Genomic DNA, 24746 nt, shown 5'->3' with positions numbered 1-24746 from the left:
GTTTCTGCAATATAAAGTGTGATGAGAGTAAATGCATCTCATAACAAAATTCCAGCGAAAATTTTCAATCCATCTGCTTTTCCCAAAATAACACTTTACACAAAACCCTTTCAGTACAGGAGCAAGGATGTCTTGGTGCAGCTCTACTGGGCCTTGGTGAGACCCCATCTGGAATTTTATCTGCACTTCTGGTCTCCTCATCTTGCCATGGAGGGACTGTAATGAAGTTTTACTGGACTGCATTCAATCCTGGTTGCCCTATCATAGAAGGGATGTGGAGGCTTTGGAGAGGGTGCAGAAGAGGTTGACCAGGATGCTGCCTGGATTAGAGGGCATGTGCTATAAGGGGAGGTTAAACAAGGTTGTTTCTCTGGAGTGGTGGAGGCTGAGGGGAGACCTGATTGAAGTTTATAAGATTATGATAGACATAGATAGAGTAGGCTGCTGGTACCCTTTTTCCCAAGGTCAAAATACTAGAGGGCATTCATTTAAGGTGAGAGGTGGGCAAGTTCAAAGGAGATGTGCAGGGCAAGATTTTTATACACACAGTGGTGTGTGCCTGGAATGCACTGCCAGTGATGGCAGTGGAGGTAAACATGACTGGTATTTAAGAGGTTCATTAGATAGGCAAATGAATGTGCAGAGAATGAAGGGATATGGACATTGTGTAGGTAGAAGGGACTAGTTTGGATTGGTGTTTAATTATTATTTTAATTAGTTTAACACAACATTGTGGGCTGAAGGCTCTGTTCCTATGCTGTACTGTTCTATATTCTAGATGGATTACTGGAATGGTAGTATTGACAAATAAGAGATTGGGATGGTTAGCCCTATAATTATCGGAATACAGAAGAATGAGAAGGGATTTCATAGAAACAAAATTCCAACAGGGTGTGGAAAAACTAGATACAGAGGTCATGTTTCTAGACTCCTCAGCCATCCGGAACAGGGCTCACAACTTTGGGATATAAGCAATTCAGAACAAGGATTAGGAGAAATGAAGTGGGACCTGATTTGAGGGGCACAGATAATGCAGATGGTAAGAAACTTTTCCTCATAGCAGAGGTGTCTAAAACTAGGGGGCAGGAGATAGGAAGGATCTGAGGAGGGATCTTTTTTTTCTCTTAGAGGGTTGTTGAAATCTGGAATGCATTACTTGAGGGAATGGTGGAGGCTGGTAATCTTGCAACATCTTAAGTAGCTGAATGAGAAACACGATGCTGGAGGAACTTGGGCCAGACAGCATCCGTGGAGAAGAGCAGGTGGTCAATGTTTTGGGTCAGGACCGGAGAAGGGTCTTGACCTGAAACGTTGACTGTCTGCTTTTCTCCATGGATGCTGCCTGGCCTGCTGAGTTCCTCCAACAACATAGTGTTTTTCTTCTAGATATTCCAGCATCTGCAGTCCTTTGTTTCTCTAATATCTGAATGACCACTTGAATTGTCCAGGCATAAAAGACCATGGACCAAGTGTTGATAAATGGGATTTGTATCGATGGGTGCTGGATAGTCAGCATGAACATAGCTGAAGGGCCTGTTTCTAGGCTTTATAACCAAAGGCATTTCTTCACCCTGTCACGAACCAGCAACAAAAGAAACACACTGAGTCATGATTCAGTGTTAAAAACTATTTTATTAATCACTACTTATGATAATACATAAAATAAAAGTAAAAATGTTAGTATGTTAGAATTCAAAAATGTTAAACCTCGAACATTAACCCCAAAACTAAACTGTGTGTGTGTGTGTGTGTGTGTGACAAAGTCCCAAACTCCAAGTTCCGGAATGGTTCTTAAAGTTCAGTTCCTCAAGCCATAAGGTGAAACATGAGCAAGGGCTTCTTCAACAACCACCGTTGTCTGAAGATAAGACGTAGATGTAGAGGAACGTAGAGAAACAGAGAGAGAGTACATACGAAATCCAAATGTTCCACGATGGAACCCCAAACGACACTTCAGTGTTTACTCAGTAGTGACTTCCTCACCCCGAAAAGCATCCGAATCGTGGTCGTCCACACACAAATACCTGTTTCCTTCTACAGGTCAGCAACAAAGTGAACTCCACCGGATTACTTCCAACTTCCATACATGGATTTCAGTGGCAAACACAGTTATTGTTTCTCATCCATCGATAGAGAAAACAAGCAGGCTGGTGTCTCTCTCCCTTCTCTCTCTCTCTCCTTCTTCTTCTGACTTCTTCAACAACATCATTATGTCCTTTATCTTCTATTGACGTAAGCACGCCCCACACACACATACACACACACACTCTCTATCTTAAAGGGACTTTCACTGAGTCCGTAACAACCCAGATGGCATAGGCCAAGTCATTAAATGTATCTACCATCTTCTTGAATCTATTTCTTAATGGGATCGAGGGATACAAGGAGCAGTGTACTAAAGTGAATGATCAGCTGTGACCACGTTGAATGGAGCAGGCACAAAGGCTTGAAAAATCTACGTTGTTTCACAAAGTTGTTCTTCCATGCAAAACATTAAGTGTTAATAGAATATTCTGAAATAATGATTCGTATTAAGTTAGTAAGTTAAATTTGCAGATGACACCAAAATTGATGGTACAATGGACAGTAACAAAGGTTACCTAAAATTACAACAGAATCCAGATTAACTGGGAAAGTGGGCTAAGGAATGGCAAGTGGAATTTAACTCCTACAAGTGTGAAGTGTTGCATGTTGGTAAACTAAACCAGGGCAGAACTTGCCCAGTAAGTAGCAGGGCCCCAGAGAATGCCATTGAACAGAGACTCATTGGAACTAGTATATTTTAACTCTAGGACTTATTTTTTTTACTCTTTCTCTCAACTTGCACTAATGTCATTATGTTTATTTTGTTGTGTATAATTTGTTAATTTAAGTTTGTTAATTTATGCTTGTCATGTTTGAAATGTACTTCGCTGCTGCAAAAAGCTAATTTTCATTGCATTTATACCCTGGCTATGTACCTAGGCTTATGACAACTAACTTGAACATAGTTCCCAGAAAGTGGGATGCAAGTAGACAGGGTGGTGAAGAAGGGATTTGGCATGCTTGTCTTTATCAGTCGGTATTGAATACAACAGCTGGAATGTACAATATATTGTGAGACTATATTTGGAGTATTGTGTGCAGTTCTGGCATCCTAGCTTTAGGAAGGAGGTCATTAAGTAAGGAAAGGTTCAGAAAAGATTCAGAAGGACTTTACTGGGACTGGAGGGCTTGAGTTGCAAGGAGAGACTTGGGTTGTTCTCTCCACCCCCCCCCCCCCCCCGGAGTGTTGGAGGCTGAGGGGTGACCTCAGAAGTTTATAACATCATGAGTGGCATCGATGAGGTCAATGGTCAGTTCTTTTTTCCCCAAAACAGGGGAGTCTAAAACTCGAGAACATAGATTTAAGGTGAGAAGGGAAAGATTTAAAGGGAACTTGAGGCAACTTTTTCCACCCAGAGGGTGATGGTCATGTCAAACGAGGTGCCATAGGAGGCTGTGGGGGTACAATTACAATGTCCAAAACACATTTGGACAGGTGCATGGATAGGAAAAGGTTAGAGAGATCCCAAATGCAGGCAAATGGGAATAACTCGAGTTGGCAATTTGTTTGGCATGGGCAAGTTGGACCAAAGGGCCTGCTTCAGTGCTGTACAACTCTGATTCTATTTCAGATACAGTAACGTATTAAATTGTAAAACTGAGAAGGGAGTTCTAGGATTAAGCATGCTGTTAGATTTTTTTTTAGCATGATTCAAACAGTTACCATTACTAGTTGTACTAGTGTTCTCTGGAGAGAGAAAAACAGGGTCTAAGTTTCAGGTTAATGACGTTTCATTAGAACTATTCTGATCATTGACCTGCAACATAAAATCTGTTTCTTCCTCCAGAGCTGGAGCCCAATCTGCTGCTGTTTCATCTTTTTGTTTATTTTAGATATCAAACATCAGCAGCAATTTGCTTTTGTACTAGCAATCTGTAGCCTCCTGTACTTTTCTGTATGCAACTCAAAGTAGTCCCTTCAGTAACAACAATGCTTTGAAGTTGGCAGTCTCAATAAGTATTCATAATTCTATTGAGACCCTAATCACTTTTGTTGCACAATGATACATCCCATGTTGGATGGAGGAAATAGGCTGGATATTACATGAACCACCACAATTCATTATCAAATAAATGCATACTAATAAACTACAAATGACACTTTCATTTGCATCTTCACACTATTATTCATAACTCTTTCTTCTGCATTTCCACACAACTTGTTCTGACACATTGCTAACCAAGTCGAATTTGCATGTGGGAGGAGTACTAAGTGAAGTGTAAACATTTTTTTTAACAGAACGTCAAAAACTGAATTTGAATAAGACTGTGTTTTCTGAGTGATGTTCAGTAATTATTTCAGCACAATTTCTTTCCATTCCACTAACTTCTAGACCAGCGAACCTTTGTAATACTTCTTGGTTTTTGCATTGGACTTTCTTTTCTTTTGAGATATGTAACTATTACAACATATTAGTCTTTTCCTGTACAAAATTTCTTTAAACACAATCAGTTTTTGAGCCACTACTTTGGAAAAAACTTTATTTTTTTTTGAAAAACAATGTAAACTTTGATTATCAATATCCTTTGCAGGTTTGGGTTATGGCAAAATAACAATTAAGATACCGATCAAAAAATTTGCAGATTCTGGAAATCAGAAATAAAATTTAATTAATGCTGATCCAATAAGCCCTAATTTTATATTCATCCTACTTAAACCATGACCTTTTTGACTATTTTTCTGGTATTATATTGATAGTTCCATCGTAAATATTGCTGTCTTGATCATTTAATGTTAAAATAATTGCACTAGCATTAATAAAAATTTAGTATGTTTCCTTGCAGGATCAAACATTTGAATGTAATTTCCCATCCTGATATCCTGGTAACTTGATAGCATGAGCTCAAATGGATGGGACACAGATAATCCGGTGAAGCAAAAATGACAGAAGTGCCACTGGAGGTTAGAAATTTGTCCTTCAGTGTTTTCAATGTGCCAGAAACATGGGTTGTCTTTCAATTGGTATTGCACCATTGTCACTTTTGGCCTGTGGACAATTACTCTCTATTGAAGTGACTTTCCGGGTTGTTGTTAAGTTATACCACACAGAAATATGCTCTTAATCCTACTATTAAGAGCGCCTACCATTCCCATTTTATTCTCCCCATTGTTGTTATCTTAATGATATCTAATGGAAGCGCTCAGTTATATTGGACAGTACAGATGGTGGTCACAGATACCCCAGAGATACTTGAAAGATCTGTGTGGTTTCTGTGAAAATAACAACTAGTATTTTTTGGTAGATTCTTATTTTGTTTTAAGGCACCTGGACCTTGTACAAAATAGTTGGTCATGTTTAGATCCTTTGAAAGCAGAATGATTGTTACAGAATTGGTTTTCAATTACTTGAATTTTTAAACAGTGCTGTTGAATGACTGAAGAGTTCACAGGAGGGTTTAGTTCTTGAAGTAGCACATGTTATAAAAGCTGGCACAGTGATCTCTGGGATTAGTTCATGCTCCAGTAGATCTTTTATTTGACAGAGCCTGAACTTTTCAACTGCTGATTTTTGACAATAAGAGTTTATTTTAAAATTTTAATAAAAGGCATTTAGCATGTATCAGGATATTGTGTGCATGATGTTGCAGCCATTGTTTAAATTGTTCAAAATATCAATTAACCGATCTTTTTTTCCCTCATTTTTATTTTCCCTATAGCAACATCTGAGTAAATCTCAACTGAACATATTGTTCAGAAATCATATCCTTCATTTGATATGGTGACAAAAATTGCTTCCTTCAGTCTTGTTGTGATTTAATACCTTGTTTATACAATTCTAGTATAACCTCCATCATCCACCCTTGTTTACCTATGCTTCTGAAATTGGCAGGAATGTGTTCCACTATCGCTGAGGTACGACTCTCTTTACCACGTAGTTCTACAAATGTCACCCAATCCAAATAAATAACTGTTATGTAAATCATGATGAGTTTTGGTAGATGTATATTGTGGACTGGAGGGCTAAGTATGTTGGCAGCAAAAGAAAACTTCTACCAGGCTTTTGTCCTCCTTGCCTGTTATCCATCAGTAGTTCCTCTATGTTCACATAATTGTGGCCAAGTAAGGGTGAAGAAATTTGAGCCTGGTCCCTTTCCCCATTGACACTGAGATCGGCACTAAGATGGTCTATCATTGAATTTTACATGGGAAGGTTTCACTCAGTCCCTTTTTTTTTCTTTTACATTCCTGGTGATTCATGCTCTTTATTACCAGGAAGCATTAGAGAATTGCTGTTTGTCTGCCTGACAAATGGATTAGAATAGTCAAACTGTTTCTCATTGTTGTTTTGAGGTACTTTATTTTTCCAACAAAGGGCAATACGTTTTGGTCGACAGCATATTTTTAACCCTTTTTTGAAATACAAATGTCAGCACCTCTCAATACTAAGAAACTATTGATTTTTTTTCCATGATTATTTTGTACTTAAAGTGGTGGATGATAAAGTGAAGTATTGAAAAGTTGGATGGGATAAATGTCAAGGGAGGGGAAACAGTGTTGACATCTTTGAAATTAAATAAATCGCCTCACCCTGTTTTAGGTATTCCAGGCTATCGTGGGAAGCCAGGGATGAAAGAGCAGAAGCTCTGATTACTAAATTAGTTTGCTCAGCTGTTTCCTGCTAACATTGTTTTAAAAATGGGAAAAGGAAGAGGTCAGTCACCAAAGCCACATCAGGAATGTTACTGGAAGCATTTTAATAATCAATTAAAAAGATGACTAAAGACAGTAATCACTGTCTGACCAAATGGACTTTTTTTTCCCAATGCTGGTAGCAAGGAGGGTGGGTGGGTGAAGATGGTTCTTTTGTATTGTTCATTGGAGTTTAAACAAAAATAGAGCTCCTAGTCTCAAAGATAAAAACCATCCAGTCTACAAGATGTATTCTGATTACTTCATTCTTCTGTGCATTTGGCTGATTTTGTTTTGATAGCTTGTTGAATATTGCATTGAACAGTGGAACTCAACAAAACCAATGTCTGAACATATTCAATGGTGATTTTTTTTCATACACTTGGATCTCTTATCATTTCAGCATGAATTACTGGTTCTGCTCTTCAACCTAAATGCAGCATATGCTGCTTGGGTAACATTCTCCCTATGTCCATTCGGGATTTTTCACCCTGTCCCAGCTCCAAAACAAAATCTGTAATCTTTGTTTGGAAATCCCAAGTTGGAATATTGAGAAACACAAAGGGTGAATTTGAAGCCCCTATGATAATTGTACTGTCACTTTAAGTAAACATTTTGGCTTGTTTATTCCTGTCGTATGATCCTCTTTCAAGGCCAGAACTGAAATACCTGTTTCTTTTTATTTAACATTTCTTGCAGTTTGGCATATCTGCAGGTTATTATTGTTGATTCTCTACATTTCTGGCAGGAATTACCAAATGAAAATAAACAATGCCTCAACTTCTTCAAATAAGGTATCCACTGAGTCAAATAGTTTACACATGCCTTAAGTACAGGATATTGACCATATTGAACCTATTCGGTGTCCTGTATTTATAGTTCTTAAAGGAAAGTTGCATTTGTGTGCCATTTTCATGTCAGAATATTCCAAGATTGGTATTGGTTTATTGTTGTCACTTGTACCAAGGTACAGTGAAAAACTTGTCTTGCATACCGTTCATACAGATTGATTCATTAATGAATGCACTACAGCAAGAGTACTTTTGAAATATGTTCATTAATTATAATGTGGAAAAGTGCAAATTGTTAAATGAATCATAATGGCTCTTGCATTCCCTTTTTTCTTATAAATTTCATGCATGAAGTAGTGATAAAGTCTGGCTTGAAAATTTGGCTACATTTTGTAGCATGTGGCTGCCTTTGTATTGGACATGAATATTTATCTGTAGAAGCGGTACAATCTAGACTGCAATGTTACATTGCTGTCTTGGGGATTTGCTGAATTGCTTGTGGACAAAGTAATTTCTGAATTAGAATATGGTATTGGTATTGGTTTATTATTGTCACTTGTACCGAGGTACAGTGAAAAGCTTGTCTTACAAACCAATCGCACAGGTCAATTCATTACAGAGTGCAGTTACATTGAGTTAGTACAGAGTGCATTGAGGTAGTACTGGTAAAAACAATAACAGTACAGAGTAGTGTCACAGCTACAGAGAAAGTGCAGTGCAATAAGGTGCAAGGTCACAACAAGGTAGATCCTGATGTCATGGTCCATCTTATTGTATAAGGGAACAGTTCAATAGGCTTATCACAGTGGGGTAGAAGCTGTCCTTAAGTCTGGTGGTACGTGCCCTCAGGCTCCTGTATCTTCTACCTGATGGAAGAGAAGAGGGAATGTCCTGGGTGGGTGGGGTCTTTGATTATGACCAAGACAACGAGAGGTAAAGACAGAGTCCAAGGAGGGGAGGCTGGTGTCTGTGATGCACTATATCAATAGTTTCACTCTCTCATTTTTAATAAATCTGTCTAGTTCGTCAGATATTGCAGTCTTCTCAAAACCCTTGCTAGACCACACTTAGATTAATCAGTATCTTCTGTATTGCTGGGAATGCAGTACTGGTCTCTTAAACCTTGCCATGTAAGTTAACCCTTTGAGCTTCAGAATCATTGAAATGAAAATTTGTTGCACCTGCTCCAGTTGCAATCTACTCTTAAAGTGTAGTGTGAAGAATGGATAGTAATATTCCAGATGTGTTTAATTACAGATTTATTCAACTTTAGATCTGAAAACTGAAGGAATTGTTGACTAGTTTGTCGCACTGAACTATATTGTAAACCATCTGCACAGTAATTCTACTCTAACTTGGAATTCATTTAACATGGAACTTGTCAAAAAATTGCTTGTCAACTTTCATCTTCTCCTGTCATCTCTAAAGTTCTTTGGAACTCTGTTGTGATCAGCACATTAGATTTCTTCTGTGGAGTATCTGAAGATAATGTTCTCTCATTCTTCACATCACCTACTGAACCACAAGCACTGAAAAAGTATCAGGAATGAAGATGGCATTTTTCGGTCACTCCATTATAGGAAGGACATGAAGGCTTTGGGGAGGGTGCAGAAGAAGTTTACTAGGATGCTGCCTGGATTAGAGGGAATGTGCACTAAGGAGAGGTTGGACAAAATAGGGTTATTTTGTCTTAGTGGAGACCTGACAGAAGTTTACAAAATTGTGAGAGGCATAGACAGAGTAGACAGATGGTATCCTTTTCCTGGGGTTGAAATATCTAATACTCCAGGCATGCATTTAAGGCGAGAATAGCTAAGTTCAAAGATGACGTGTGGGGCAAGTTTTTATTTTATACAGAGTGTTGGTACCTGGAATGCAATGCCAGGGGGAGTGGTGGAGGCAAATACGATAAAGCATTTAAAAAGTCTATTGGATCAGCACGTGATTGTGTAGAGAATGGAGGGATGTGGACTGTGTGCAGGCAGAAAGGATTAGTTTAATTAGGTGTCATTAGCTTAATCAGTTTGGCACAACATTGTGGGCCAAAGGGCCTGTTCTTGTGCCGTACTGTTCTGTTTTTCCCTCCCCCAACATTTGGCTTCAGTTTCTTTCAGTTTATTCCAATCAGTCATATTGATAATGTTGAGATGATCTTTTGAACAGTAATACATGGACTTTTGAGGAGAAGCAAAATGGTTTTGTAAGCTTAGGTATTTTGAGAACCAGAATTAAAAGGGCTTCACATATGGTCTACCCTTGTATCAAAGCAGGAAAGCTTTGAATTGCAACTTCAAAGGGCTAACAGCATTCATAATTCAATAACTGAACTTTGTTCTTGTTTTAATGCATGTGTAAATCTTTTTATAAACCTGAACGATATGATTATATAGTCTTGGGTGAGGTGAAAGATCATTGGAATTTGTTCAATAAGTTTGTCCCTCGTTTCCAAGGTGCACCTGTTATTGAACACTGGAGGAATGGGCTATTTTTCTTGGACGTCAACTAAGGATTGTAATGAAAAATAACCAAGCTCTAATGAGAATTATCCTGGTCACATTGTGAAGTGTTATAAGACTGCTTAAAGAATACAAAGAAAGAACAAAGTTGCATTAATAGCAGATTGTTTCAAAGTTTAATTTTTCCTTTGTTTGGCTGCATGTAAACACAATTTTAGCCATAAAACAAACCCTCAGTACATCTGTCTTTATAAACTTGTGACCACTGAGATTTAAATTGTCAGCCTTGGTCACTTTGGTAATATATAACTGCTCATTGTCTTTCACATCTTTCAGACAACTTTGCATTTATACTTCTGACTTGTTGAGCTAATTACACTGAACAAAATAGTGGAAAAACTGAAGACAAAATCAGAAATCAAGATGTAGTAAATTTGTTGCAGTGCAGCTGTGGCAGCTCCTGCATTCTGACTGAAATGCTGTTTGGACCATGCACTAGTGATATTGCTATTTTGTTGGCTATTTGGATATGGAGTAGTATTTAGTACTGTAATTAGCTCCCTAGCTGGATAGGAGAATGTTTCTTCAAAACTGAAGTCAGCCCAATATCTATCTACATTTGGTTAGAATAACATTGCGGTGAGAAATGGGAGTTGCTCAACGAACATAAGTGAAATGCAGGGAGCAATACCAACCTCTTCTTTAATGTACTTCTTTGAACTGTGTTTCTCTCCATTCTACGGGGACTGTTGCGCATCCTCCTCAAATCTAGCTGCCTGCAGAAATTCATTTCTATCTTGCATTTGCTTCAGAATGGCATAGAAATCATGATCCTCTGTGGGTGCAGAAAAAATCCAATCCAAGTGCAGCCTAATATTAAGCAAACCCATGTTATTGCCCTGACATTTTGTCAACCCTTCTCATTGCATTGCTGAACCTTCAACAGGCTTCCCATTTGCAATGGAGCTAATGTAAAGGGATTAGTGGGAAACTGTTCAACTTGCTGTTGCCTCCAGCCACAAGCAAGGTCGGCCAACCTCAGCAGTCAAGTTGCAGTACACAAGTTTCTTGCATCTGCAAACTAAATTAAGGGCCAAGATGCAAATTATTATCAACTCATTCAACTAAGTCATGAGATGATAGGCTTTGCACTTCTACAAAATAAAGGTCCTTGACCAACTTGCCCCCTCTATAGAACACTGTCGTCCGACAATTAATATCCAAAAATGTGAACACTTCTGCCTTGGCACTGATAGCCCACCATTCATTTTTGGTCATTTTTTTTTCCTTTGGGCTCTCCATTGTCCCACTGTTTTTCCAAATATGTGATTTGATAGCATCTGGAACCTTCAAGTGAATTATGCAATCTTTCTATAAAGAGCCACAGATTGCTGTCAGGAAGAGAACACCTGATCTACATCATGTCCTGCTGGGACGCACGGAATGAAGCCAGGACTCTTCCCAATGCTGTTTAGTTCTGTGTTTGCTCAGGAAACTACAGTATTATAAGTTTTAATACTGCTAAAAACCCTTCACTAATTGGACTGAAGTAGCTTAATAATTGGGAAGTTGTACAGTCATGGCACCTTGTTGTCATCTGAAACATATTTTGAATTGGTTTAATATACAGGTACCAAACATTACTATAAATAATTGATGTCATTTTCCATTTGTAGTCCCAGAATCCAATTCCAATGTAAGAAGTAAACAACCATGATCAGACTTGAGCTTCACATCAAATGTCATTTAAATCTCATTTATTATTAAAGCAATCTACTTAGGATGATTATAGTTAATAGATGTAATCAAATTAAATGCAGACTGAGTAAATGTTCCATAATGAACACGTTATCACTGAGAATCTATTGATCTTAATAGTTTAGGTTTGGTGCACTTTTTAAATTCAATATGATTTTGAAATGAGGAGTATTGCATATATAAATATTTTTTTCCCGATTTGGGGTTGGTCACAGGAAATTATCCCATTGCCTCCAATTGAGTGAGTGAGTAGTAGAATCTGGAGGGAGTTGATGAAAATGTGGTGAGAAGTTAAACAAAATAGGGAGTAGCTGATGTTCTATGTGAACTCTGGAATAATTATCCTTTTTCCATGCTGTATCTATCTATGATTTTATATTGCAGAAATTAATTGACTGAGACCTTGGATTTTCTCTCTAAAAGGCATTGGGGCAACATCAGGCTTGGTATTTCATTTTGGAGCATTGAATGACTTTTACAAATTCATAGTTAAACAGCACAGAAACAGGACCTTCAGCTCAACTTGTCCATGCCGGACAAGGTGCCTATCTACGTTAATACAATTTCCTTGCATTTGGCCCATATCCCTCCAAACCTTTCCTATCCAGGTACCTGCCCAAATATTTCTAAATATTGTAATTGTACCAGCCTCTACCACCACATTCCTCATTGTGGCAGCTTGTTCCATCTACCCACCGCCCTCTGTGTGGGGGAAACACTTGCCCTCGGGTTCCCTTCTTAAGTTTTTCCCATCTTGCCTTAAACCTATGCCCTCTGGTTTTAGACTTCCCTACTCTGGAGGGGGGGGAAGAAGACTCTGACCATTCACCTTATCTATGCCCCTCATAGTTTTGTGAACCTCCTATAAAGTCACCCCTCTGCCACCTACCCTTGAGGGAAAACACTCCCAGCTTATCCAATCTGTCATTGTAAACCAAACCCTCCAGTCCAGGCAACACTGTTGTGAAACTTTTCTACACGCTAGCTTAATCACATCCTTCCTTATAGTATGGCAACCAGAATTGCCTAACCAATGATTTGCATAACTGTAACATGATGTCCTAATCCTATGCTCAGTACCTCAGCTAGTGAAGGTAAGCATTCCATCTGCTTTCATCACTACCCTGTTGCCACTTTCAGGGAACTACGTATTTATACCCAAAGGTCTCGCTGTTTAACAATACTCCTCCTCCAGGCTCCTGCCATTTGCTGTGTATATCCCGACCTGGTTTAACTTTCAAAAATGTATTATTTCACACTTCTCCAGAGTTAAATTCCATCAGCTATTTCCTTGCCCACATTCCCAGTTGATCTGGGTCCTGTTGTAACTTTTAGATAACCACCTTCACTGTTCACTATACCACCAACTTTGGTGTCATCTGCAAACTTGCTAACCGTGCCACCTATGTTCTCTTCCAAGTTATTAATAGATGGGAAGAGCAATAAAGGACCCTGCAGCACACCACTGGTCAACAATCTTTTTAAAAACAAAATAACCACTGCCATTCTCTGCCTCCAACCACCAAGTTAATTTTTTATCCAATGTGCTACCTCAGCCTGGATCCCATGTAGCCTAGCCATTTGGACCAGCCTACCACGCATGGCCTTGTCAAAGGCCTTGCTAAAGTCCATGTCAACAACACCCACTGCCCTGCCCTCATCAACCCTCTTGGTCACCTCCTTGGAGAAATTCAATCAAATTTGTAAGACATGGTCTCTCACAAACAAAGCCGTGCTGACCATCCTTAATCAGTATTTGCCTTTCCCAATGCAAATCCTGTCATTCAGAATTCCTTTCAGTAATTTCCCCACTACTGATGCAAGGCTCACTGGCTTGTAGTTCCCTGGCTTGTCCTTGTAGTCCTCAAATAAGGATACAATATTAGCTATCCTCCAGTTTTCTGATACCTTGCTCATTCCAATAATTCATTTAGTTCTCTATTTCATAACTTTTCCAATAACTATGTTAAATTTCATTGGACAATGATTCATTATTAGAACCTCACAAATAATTAAGGGTCCCATACTCCATGTTGCATCTTTTGTTCTCACAAAGTTGCACAGTATCACTTACTTAATCTGCTAAACTGAAACACTGAAGTGTGACCATCTGGCACAATCATCTTGCTGTCCTGATAATTGAATGGTTTCATGGTTGTTCAAGACTGTGTGATCATTGCTTTTGGCTGCCCTAACCCACTTAATTCTATTTGTTCATTAACCGTTTTAGATCTTCAAGAACTGCAACTTAATTTCACACCGTCTCAAAGATTTTTCAGATCTTTGTTGTCTTGAGAACAGCTGGCTGCATGGAATTGCTTGTAATAGTTTTTTATCTTTCTCGGATGTAAAATTTCATTGCTTTCAACAAGTCAACCTGTCAAGTCTGTTGGGATCCATTTCCTTTTCCATCCTTTGGGACCATGTTAGTGACTCCATTATTGTTTGTTGTGTAACATGATGGAAAACATTGCTGACTTGGAGTTTAGGAGCCACATGTGAGATTATTGAGGTAAAAAGGTAATAAAGAGTAGTCTTGAAGCACAAAAGTTACACTTATTTACTTGGATTTGGGATTCACTCGTGAGTCCCAAACTGGCTCCTTAAACTGGAGACACAAGACTGCAGATGCTGGAAACTGAAGCAACACGCAAAGCGCTGGAGGAACTCAGTGGGTCAGGCAGCATCTAAGGAGGGAAATGGACAGTTGATGTTTCAGGTCTTGAATAGAAACTTAAAGGGCAACTTTTTACAAAGGGTGGTATGTATGTGGAATGAGCTGCCAGAGGAAGTGGTTGTGGCAGGTACAATAACTTTTAAAAGCTAGTTGGATAAGACATGGATAGGAAAGGTTTAGAAGATTATGGGCCAAATGCTGGCAAATGGGACTAGTCTGGATGGGGCATCTTGGTCGGCATGGACTGGTTCGGCCAAAGGGCCTGTTTCCGTGCTATATTTCTCTATGACCTTAAATGTCAACTGTCCATTTTCCCTCGATAGATGCTGCCTGATCCTCTTGGGTTCCTCCAGCATTTTGTGCCTGGCACCTATAAACTCTTCAGTTTGCAGAGTAGTTAAGAATGAAGCAGATTGAAGCAAACTTGGAACTTAATTCCAAGTTTCTTCCAAGCAAGAAACTTAGGATTAAAATTTATTATTAGTATGGCGGGCCTTAGATTGTCATAAAAATTACAAGTTTACTTTAAATTCCCAACTGCTATAGAGGGGATTCGAGCTCTTGCCTCTGGATCAACACAACAACAGGCTTTTGCAGCGTTCTAGTAATTTAACCACTGTATGACCTTTCCTTATGATTGTTAAAGAATATTGGCTGTAGGTGTACAATTTCCAGTGATGCTGGAGGTTTTTCAGACAAAAGCCTATTAAACAAATGGCTCTATTTGCAGGAGTGACCAAAGCTTATTCAAGGAGATGGGTTCTAAGCATTATAGCAGGAAAGTGAAAAGACAATGGTTTGGGAATTGAATTCCAGATAATGGGCTCGAGATATCTGAAGCCAGTGGTTGCCACTGTCAGAGCAATGGGAAAAATGCACAAGAGACCAAAACTGCAAAAATATTCTTTTGTAGGGAAGTTCCCAGGGGAAAGTGAAGCAATGAATGGCTTAAAACATGAAGTGTGAAATTCAAAGGAAAGGGGACTAGGATCAGTGATCCAATGAACTATCAGCAGCCATATGGATGATGGGCTTATGTGAGATGAAATGAATCTTGAGATTGACCTGATGAATATTGAATAGTCAGTTCTAGAAATATCAGAGATGTGGATGAATTTGCGGCAGGAAACGCTCTTTTTAAAAACTGGTAGATGACATTGCTGAAACATGTTTCTGTGATGAAGTAGTTATGGTTCTGATATCACAGTTTGTGATTGGGCAAAACACCACAAGTAGATATAGTTTCGTTCAACATGAAAAATTGACTTGAGGAAGGGGTTAGTTTGATGGAGAGAGTATGAAGTTAAAGGGTAAAAATATTGCCAACTCCTTTGAGTTTCATTCAAGCCACTTAACCTATTGCTGGAATGATCAGACTATAAGCAAGTAGTTAAGAGCAGAAAGAAGTGCACAGTCCCATTCAACTGTATAAGGATAGAAATGAATTGAGAAAAGGATAGTCTTTTTGCTGAAGACTGCAGAGAGATTAAAGAGGAACAACATACTGACATCAGTCATCTGAGCCGATTCAGTACCATGACGACAAAAAAATCTTGAGTTTTAAACATGGAGCTGCAGGAAATATGGTCTCAAATTTGGGAAGCAACAAGACACTTTTTTTTGAAGAAAATCAGCAATGTACCAATAGTTTCAAAAGCTGGTTCTTTTAGCCCAATTTACTGCTGACCATGATGCCTTTCTATGCTAATCCCATTAGGCCCATATCCCTCTGTGCCTTCCCTGTACAAGTACCTGTCCAAAATGCCTTTTAAATGTTATAATTGTATCTGCCTCTACCACCAAGTCTGGCAGCTTTGATTATAGATAAGTGCTTTCTCTATGGAGAGAAAGAGGCTCAAGAAGGACGTGGTCAATCAACTCAAAGGTTGAAGGAATGATCTTTGACTTCTAGGTCAAAGTCAAAGTTTTTTTTGATGATATTGATAGTTTCTAGGATGCTGATGGTTTTATGAAGGTTTTCTTATTTGCAGTTTCCTTTCGTCACTTCCTTGTAAAAGTGGCGTGACATTGGCTCCTTTCTTGCTGACTCTTTAATTCTCTTTCAGGGACTACCAAGGTGATGAGTACTGACGGACTGTCCAGCTTCAGTGAAGATGACCGAGGATATGATGATGTGGTACCATACAGTGATGATGAGACAGACAATGAACTGGATAGTTCTACTGAAAGGTTAGATAGTATAGAGCAAAACCAAATCAACCAGCAAACTGACGAGCAGCGGCAATCAAAAAGTGGTGAGTCTGAATTGCAATCGACCACTTTAGACTGAGGCAAAGAATTAAATTGACATGTGTTAAATTACTGCCTTGTGACTCCTTACAAAAACTGGAGCAATGTAAAATGGAATTGTATGATACTGCTTCAGGAAAATCGATGAAAAGTGTTAAAGCTTTGAAATGTGGGTATAATCTATCAAAAGGAATGAATGCACTCAAAAGCAGCTGGCAACTTGCAGATGTTCTGGCACTTGGGAATAATATCTGAGAAGCAAGGTAAATCCCTAATGACAGAAAAAACAAATTGCTGGAAGAACTCAATGGGTCAAGCGGCATCTGTGGAGGCAAAGGGATGTTTAACATCTCCGGTTGAGGCCCTGCTTCAGGACTGAGTGTGTAGAGGGGAAATGGCCAGTATGTATAGAAACGTGACAGGGGTGAGACAGAGGCTGGTTGTCAATAGGTGCAACCAGATAAGGGAGGGATGATGGGCAGATAGAGTCAGGTAGGAGACAACGATAGGAAAGATGAACTGGTGAAAGGTTATCTGATTCCACTGATCTACCAGCCTTTGTCTCTACACTCCCGCTCCACTCATCCACCAGGTTCCATCTGCCTAATCTCCCCTGCCCCCCAGCACCACCCTCCCCCGCCCCCCCCCCTCTGTTTTCACTTATCTACCAGCATTTATCCTGCCCCTCCTTCACTGCTATACACTGGTTATTGTTCCTCTATATTCTCAGTCCTGATGCAGGGTCTTGACCCAAAACATCAACCTCCCTTTGCCTCCACAGATGCTACTTGACCCGCTGAGTTCTTCCAGCAGATTATTTTTTTGCTCCAGATTCCAGCATCTGCAGTCTCTTGTATCTTCCTAACAATACAAGCTGAGTATCAAATTGAGAAGTCTTGGAGGGTGAGATAGTGGATAAACCTGGAATAGCCAAATAAATCTCACAAGTCTTGAGTCCAGAGATCATCTCACAAACTAGATTTGCTGCAAGAGTGTTGTGTGTAGATCTATAGGGCTGAAAGAGCTTGCAAGCAGTAAAAGGGGATCAATGTAAAAAGCTGGAATTACTGAGTGAGGGAAAGGAGGAAACCAGTGGTACTGAAAGTTGTCATGTGAATACAGGAATCTTCAGAAGCATGACAAAGGGGCGTGGATTTTCATCCCCTTCAAAACAAAAAATACTTGACAAATACAAGTACATAGGGAGGTAATTGCAGACACATTGCATTACAATATAGATCAACTGGAGATGGACACAAACTTCTTCAAAAATGATTTAGCGCAAGGATGATAGCACGGATTTTGGAGGCATGATTTGTCCAACTAACCAGATTTACCTTTTTGGGCAAGCAACATTTCAGGCTTGTCAAGAATTCCACTGCTGAGAAAATTTTAGTTCTTTGAGGAGTGGGCTGGATGGGAGCAACAGCCAGAATTGCAATTGTTAGCACTTTGCTTCAAGTGTCCCCATAACCAAAGGCTTTGGGTGCAGGAGACCGGGCATCTTGCATTATCAGTGCTGGGAGTGTGCTACCATGTACTTTTCTCGGAAGCCAAGATCAAGGCATTGATTGACAGAACAGCGCGCACAAAATGCTGGAGGAACTCAGCAGGTCAGGCAGCATTCATGGAGGAAAATAAACAGTCGACATTTTGGGTCAAGACCCTTCATCAGGACTGGAAAGGAAGAGGGCAGAAGCCAGAATGAAAAGGGAGGGTGAGGAGCAGAGGCTGGCAGGTGATGGATGAGACAGGGAAGGGAGGTAGGTGGGCGGGGAATGACATCAGAAGCTGAGAGGTGATTGGTGGAAGAGGCAAAGGGCTGAAGAGGAAGGAATCGGATAGGAGAGGACAGTAGATGATGGAATAAAGGGAAGGAGGTGGGGAATGGGAGGGAGGTGACGGGCAGGTTGGAAATGGTCACGGAGAATGTGTGTACTCCATACAGACAGCACTTGAGGTCAGGCTTAAACCCGGGTCACTGGTGCTTTGAGGCAGCAGCTCTACTAGCCACACCACTGCTGTCTTCTCTGGAAATTTAAGTAAACTACGTTATAGCAGTGCATAGCTATAGAGTCAATTGCATGATGTCATATTTTTAAAAAAAAACAATGTGCAACTGAAATTTGATCTTTTTCAAATTTTTTCAAATAATCTTTCTCAAAAGGGCAGGTGAGGTCATGATTACCAGAAGCCCAATTGTGCTTGTACTCTGGCTGGTGGGATAGTAGGTGTGGATTGGGTGATGGACATTTTTAAAGGGGAAGAGGAATTGCAAATGGTAGCATTTCAACAGATGGGGAGTTTGGGGGGTTCAGAGCAGGAGTAGGGGTACTGAAAATGAAGCTATCCTTATTTGGCAAGTGTCTGGTACTATGTTGGGAAGACCATATTGTCCCAGGAGTTTCCAATGATGAGAGGCCCAGGAGAGCAAGTTCAACATTTCCCCCAACTACACCCCTCCAACCCCATGCCTCCAGTGAAGGAATCAAATAGAAGCACAAGAATGGCTTGCGTATGCATGTGCCTGTTTGAATTTCTGGAGTGCATAAAACATCCTGGAAAAAGATCAAATTTCAGTTGTACATTGCTTTTTTTTCAAGAAAACATCATGCATTTGACTCTATAGGTATGCACTGCTATAATGTAGTTTACCTAAATTTCCAGAAAAGACAGCAGTGGTGTAGCTGGTAGAGCTGCTTTCTCAAAGCACCAGTGACCTGGGTTCAATCCTGACCTCGAGTGCTGTCTGTGTCGCACATTCTCCCTGTGACAGTTTCCGGTTTCCTCCCACTTTTCAAAGACGTAGGTTGGTAGGTTAATTGGTCACTATAACTTACCCGTCGTATGTAAGTGATTGATAGAATGCGGGGGGCAAGTTGATGAGAATGTGGGGGGAATAAATTTTAAAAAGCATGGGATTAGTGTGGTTGATGGTCAGTGTGGACTCTGGGCTGAAGGGCCTGTTTCCATGTTGTACCTCTTGATGACTCTCAAGACGTCAATAAATTGGCAGTTATTCTGACTGCATCTAGAGTGAGTGCCTGAATATTAAAGTATCACTTCCAACATAAAATATTTGTCCAAATATATTCGTAATTTGAAAAGACCTTCAAGCTAACTTGGCAATTAACTCCTAAATCTCTCTTGTCCTGTAGGGTACACAGTAATACCTACCAAATTGGCCAAACATTTGGTCATCTCTTTTAATATCCTTTGATGACACACTCCTATGTCCTGCCCAGAGTGGTCACAATGGCTGATTCATTTGTGCTTAGCCTGTAAGTGAATGGAATCACTGCAAACCACAAGAAGGAAATAAACTGTGTATGTCATGGGAACAATTAAGAAAGGTTGCCAGCAATTTCTGTTGCCAATAATAACTTGTAATATACTCTGCATCATGGCGTGGTAAAATGCCCCAAGGTGTTTTACTAGGGTGTTGTGAAACAAACTTTGAACTTGGCCAACTAAGAAGATATTGAAGCAGACAAATAAAAGCTTGATTATGGTTTATCATTATAAGGAGAAACTTAATGGGCAAAGTACCAGAGTTTGAGTTCATGGCAGCCATAGGCATAATCTGTCAATAATGCACTCCTAGAGTCATAGGGAAATGTACAGAAACGGGCCCCTCCTCATCACACTCTGTCTGCACCATCCATCAACCACCCACTTACATTAATCCCATTCTTGTTACTCTTCCCACATTCTCGTCAACTACCACCTCCCACTGCCCTACATTCTACCATTACACCTACACAACCAGGGGCAATTATAGTGCTCAGTTAACCTACCAACATGCACGTCTTTGGGATGTGGGAGGAAACTGGGGCATCCAGAGGAAACTCATGTGGTCACGGTGGGGAGAAGTGCAAACTCCACATAGACAGCACAGGATGTCAGGATTGAACTCGGGTGTCTGGTGCTGTGTTACGGAGCTGCCGGAATGATTTTGAAACTAGGAATGTTCAGGAAAGCTGAAATGGGTGAAGGCAGATGTGTCAGAGATTTATAGGTCTGGAGAAAATTACAGGGACTAGTAGGGACATATCATGAAGGAATTTGAAAAACAAGTTGTGAAATTTAAAATTGAGATAGCAAATTTTCCAATTAATGCCTTGCACAAACACTAGAATTTAGCCACAAATCCCCATAAAAGTTGTGATTTCCAACTCCAACTTTGATCTAGCTCAACACTCTCATCTTATTGTGTTGCCCTGGTGACTGTACAACACTTAATATTAGTTGAGTAGAAAGCTCCAAATGAGACCAATTCATCTTCACTTGCTGCCACTAACTCCATTCTCTAGCTACTGCTTCCAAATAGGATCAATTTGAGAGCTGGCTCTCATGTTCGATGTTGCCCTGGCACACAACTTCCAGAGGAGCAACCTGATCTCCCAGAGATTTCCCAGCTTTTGGGCAGATATCTGCCACTAAGCCTTTGCCAGGGTAAATCAGATGCAAGCATGATGTCCTCTGTTCAACTCATGGAGGGGGAATCTTCTTCTTCTTTTAAGAGATAATTTATGTTCTGTTTCTGTGTGTGGTTTTGAGCATAAAAAGAAGTTTAACTTTTTAAAGATTATTTTTCCAAAAATATTTTTCTTCTACTTCAAGTCAAGTTTATTGTCATGTGTACAAGTATGGTGAGGTACAGGTATATAAAAACTTGCAGCAGCATCACAGGCACCTAGGTACAGCCAACACACAGGATGTAAATTGTACATAAATTTTACACAATTTGTACAAGACAGTGGAAAGAAAAAAAAGACTGTAAAACAAGACATTGGTGCAAAAGATAAATGCTTTTATTCCTAGGGTTACTGAATGTTTATAAATGGCACAGACCTTCAGAAATGTTCAGTGACACTGACCACATGGACAGCCTTGACATCCCATTGCATGGGGATTAGTGCCTCCATTGACTGTGTTTTTGTGAGTGCTGTCAGTGACCAGTGCTGAGACAACCTTTCAGCTACACTGGGACACTTTGATTTGCTGGGAGTCAGGCTCCTAATGGAAGACTGCACTGGGACCACACAGGAACAAGCACCATGACAAATGGGCAGGCAGTCACCAATATTAAGCAATGGAAGGTCTATCCCCAGCTTTTGCTTTATCCGAAGCTACTAACATTTAACAAGAACAAGGCTGAACAAAATGGCACATGTTAGCATATAAGTAACAGACTTTTGAATTACCTTGAGTTTGTCACGTGGAATATGGATGATTCAAAAGTGATTGGATTAGTCAGATCTAACAACAAGGTTGCAAACATTCTGGCTCAGTCTCTGGTCAACTGAGAGAGGGATATTTCATATTTCCTCCAACGTTGGAGGCCATTTGGCCCATTGAGTCTATGCCAGCTCTTGGATCAATCCTATTAGGAGGCGGTAGCTAGACTATGGAGTTAGTGGCAGTGAGTGAAGATGGAATTTGGTTGAGCAGAAAACTGAGTATTGAATGTTAGAGGTTGGACAGCCATGTTTTATTTTAGAAATGAAATGAGAGGAATTGAGGGAGAAGGTAGTGAGTTTAAATTAGATGTCATGATACATGTGATGACGCTGTTTCAGGTTGTTGGGCTCATCATGGAGGTGAAGGATAGGAGGATTCTTGGGATCCACTTGGCGATAATGGTGTTACAGTGGGAATGAAAGTGATTGCAGACTGGTAATGACTGGATGGGGAAGAATGAATGATAAAGTTGAAAGGTAAGGGAGGCTAGGGGATAAAAGATCTCATGGCACAGGTACCAATGGTGGATTAAGGAAATGAGGCATAAACCAGAGGCTGTGATTGGATGAATTTTGATTATTCAGAGTTACTATTTTACAAAATGGAAAAAAGTTATAAGCAGAACAGATTTATCTTGAACTGATGTCACTGAATAATCCAAGAGCCAAGTAGAAAAAATTAACATTGTCAAGATGAAAACAAACAAAATATTTGTATATTTTAATACTTTATACAATCCCTTCAATTTTCCCTTCTATTTCAGAGTACACATGGAAAGTCAAAGCAAATGACCAAAACTTTCATGATCAGTTCACTGTCAAGAAATTTGGCTGCTTTAGGAAAAGCAAATACTCAGTGAGTATTCAGCATGGATAGACATTGCTTGTGGTCAGTATAACAATGGTTTTTGTGCACCTTGAAGCATCATACAGCTTAAAGATCATTATTATCTCTTTGTATTTTATTTGATGTTCAGAGTGAAGGATTGTCATTTCATGCTCCTTGCCAAGGTTTTGGGGTGTTCCAAACCATTTCACTGCTTTCAACTAGTTTTAAAGTGTACTGTTGCACTGCAGCAAATGTGATGAATCTATGTACAGCAAGCTCCCAGCAGGGAGTAATGTGCTGGTCTGAAATTTTGAAGATTAAATATTAACCGTGACAACAGAACTAATCCCTTCTCTGCTCTTTTGTCAAAATAATTCCATTTGATCTTTAAGGACCATTTGAGAAAGCAGACAGGGCCTTTGTTGAGTGCTCATCTGTGAATCAGCACCTCTGAAATCATTCCCTTGGCACTGTACTGGAATGTCAGCTGAGAATTTCAGGTTTGTGGCTCTGGAGTGGGACTTGAATCCACAACATTTTTGATTTAAAGAAAGAATGGCACCATTTAGCCCCAAGCCACAGCTGAGATTACACAGGACATAGTAAGTTGGCAAAGTTTTGTAACCATCTTCTGACATGTAACAGTTGTACATTTTCCTTTCCAGGGAAATGATATCCGAACATACAAATACACATTTATCACCTTTTTACCACTTAACCTTTTGGAGCAATTTAAAAGGGCAGCCAATGCTTACTTCCTGGTTCTTCTCATTCTGCAGGTAGGTATTTAAAATAAATTTAAATTCCCTGCGTGAAAACAAATGTGTGAATGTTGTAAACCTTTCTTGCCTCCAGTGTGAAAAGGGAAAATAATGCAAATTTAGACATATTAACATTCATATCTGTTTAAAATATACTATTTCACTTATTTTTTTGTTTACTGGTCATTCTGAATGAACTTGGACTTTGTTCTTTCTTCTCTGAACTTTGGCAAAAAGCAAATGTTTATTGTAAGTGGTGAGGTAAACCCTGGGCTTGCTTTGAAAATAAAATTCTCAGCTGTTTGACGGATCACTGTTGTTAATATTTTGAACCACTGTGAAATAAAAGAAAATATTGGGAATAGTAGTTTATTTATCAGAATCTGAAAGGGAAAGCTAAGTGCATCTTTTGAGTCAGTGCTGATAGACAGCATTAACTAAAAACAAAACCCACCTTTTCACTTTACTCGCTCATTTGGACATGATGATGTGTATTTTGAGGTTTTTTTAATATGCTTATAGATGCCCAGTACCTTCAGTTTGTTTTCTGAACTTTCTGAAAGTTGCCCATTGGTCCTTCAACTACTTCCAAGCTGAGTGCTTTAATAGATGGAGAGAGAATTCTTTTTGTATAACATTAAGGGCAAAGATTAGTTTTTATTTCTTTTTGAATTAAAACCAAATTACTTCAAGAACTCGTGTATTTGTACGTCAGCTATTTTTGGAAGGGGCAAAAATGAGGTTGAGAAATGACTTGCAAAGCAATGTGACTTTTGAGATGTATTCATTTAAAGAATTTAGGAAGGTGGCATTCAACATTATTCAAAATGATGTCTGTATTTTAATATTCAGATTTTACTGTATGTCACTTTAAGCAATGAACTGTAACATTAATGTATTAATAGAACAAAGAAGATACCAAAATGAATTGTTTCTTGGCATTATTGACGTTGAGCTTGTATGGAAAAGGCTAAGTCTAATTTTAAACCGAAGAGGGCATTTTCCTAAAATTTGAAGTCTCCAAAGTTTGCGAAAAACTTATACCAGCAAAATAAATGAAGTTTTTTTTCCTCTAGGCTATTCCACAGATCTCCACCTTGGCCTGGTACACTACACTTGTTCCTCTGCTGGTAGTGTTGGGAATAACAGCAGTCAAGGATCTTGTTGATGATTATGTAAGCATTTATTTTCTTTGTCCATCCACATATTTAAAATCTGCTTAAAATTTTATACTTTTGGCTTATTTGCAGAAGAATTACTTGAACT

At 39.4% G+C, this 24746-nt stretch overlaps 1 protein-coding gene across 5 annotated transcripts in view; it reads left to right on the top strand.

The window, feature by feature from the left end:
• atp8b1 (ATPase phospholipid transporting 8B1) overlaps positions 1 to 24746 on the top strand; it is a 150414-nt gene that overhangs the window by 78284 nt on the left and 47384 nt on the right. For 4 of the 5 annotated variants that reach the window (XM_052044204.1, XM_052044231.1, XM_052044212.1 and 1 more), the window contains exons 2-5: positions 16464 to 16652; positions 22655 to 22746; positions 23385 to 23498; positions 24557 to 24655. In XM_052044204.1, the coding sequence (XP_051900164.1) occupies positions 16478 to 16652; positions 22655 to 22746; positions 23385 to 23498; positions 24557 to 24655 (480 nt within the window). In that variant the 5' untranslated portion in view covers positions 16464 to 16477. Of the gene's footprint in view, positions 1 to 4867; positions 4988 to 16463; positions 16653 to 22654; positions 22747 to 23384; positions 23499 to 24556; positions 24656 to 24746 lie in introns of those variants that run through there. The other variant, XM_052044221.1, reaches the window with a different exon arrangement.

The sequence above is a fragment of the Pristis pectinata genome, chromosome 2 (assembly GCF_009764475.1).
Source record: "Pristis pectinata isolate sPriPec2 chromosome 2, sPriPec2.1.pri, whole genome shotgun sequence".
NCBI lineage: Eukaryota > Metazoa > Chordata > Chondrichthyes > Rhinopristiformes > Pristidae > Pristis > Pristis pectinata.
Note: the sequence above shows the minus strand (reverse complement) of the source record. Positions and strands in the feature narration are given on the sequence as shown.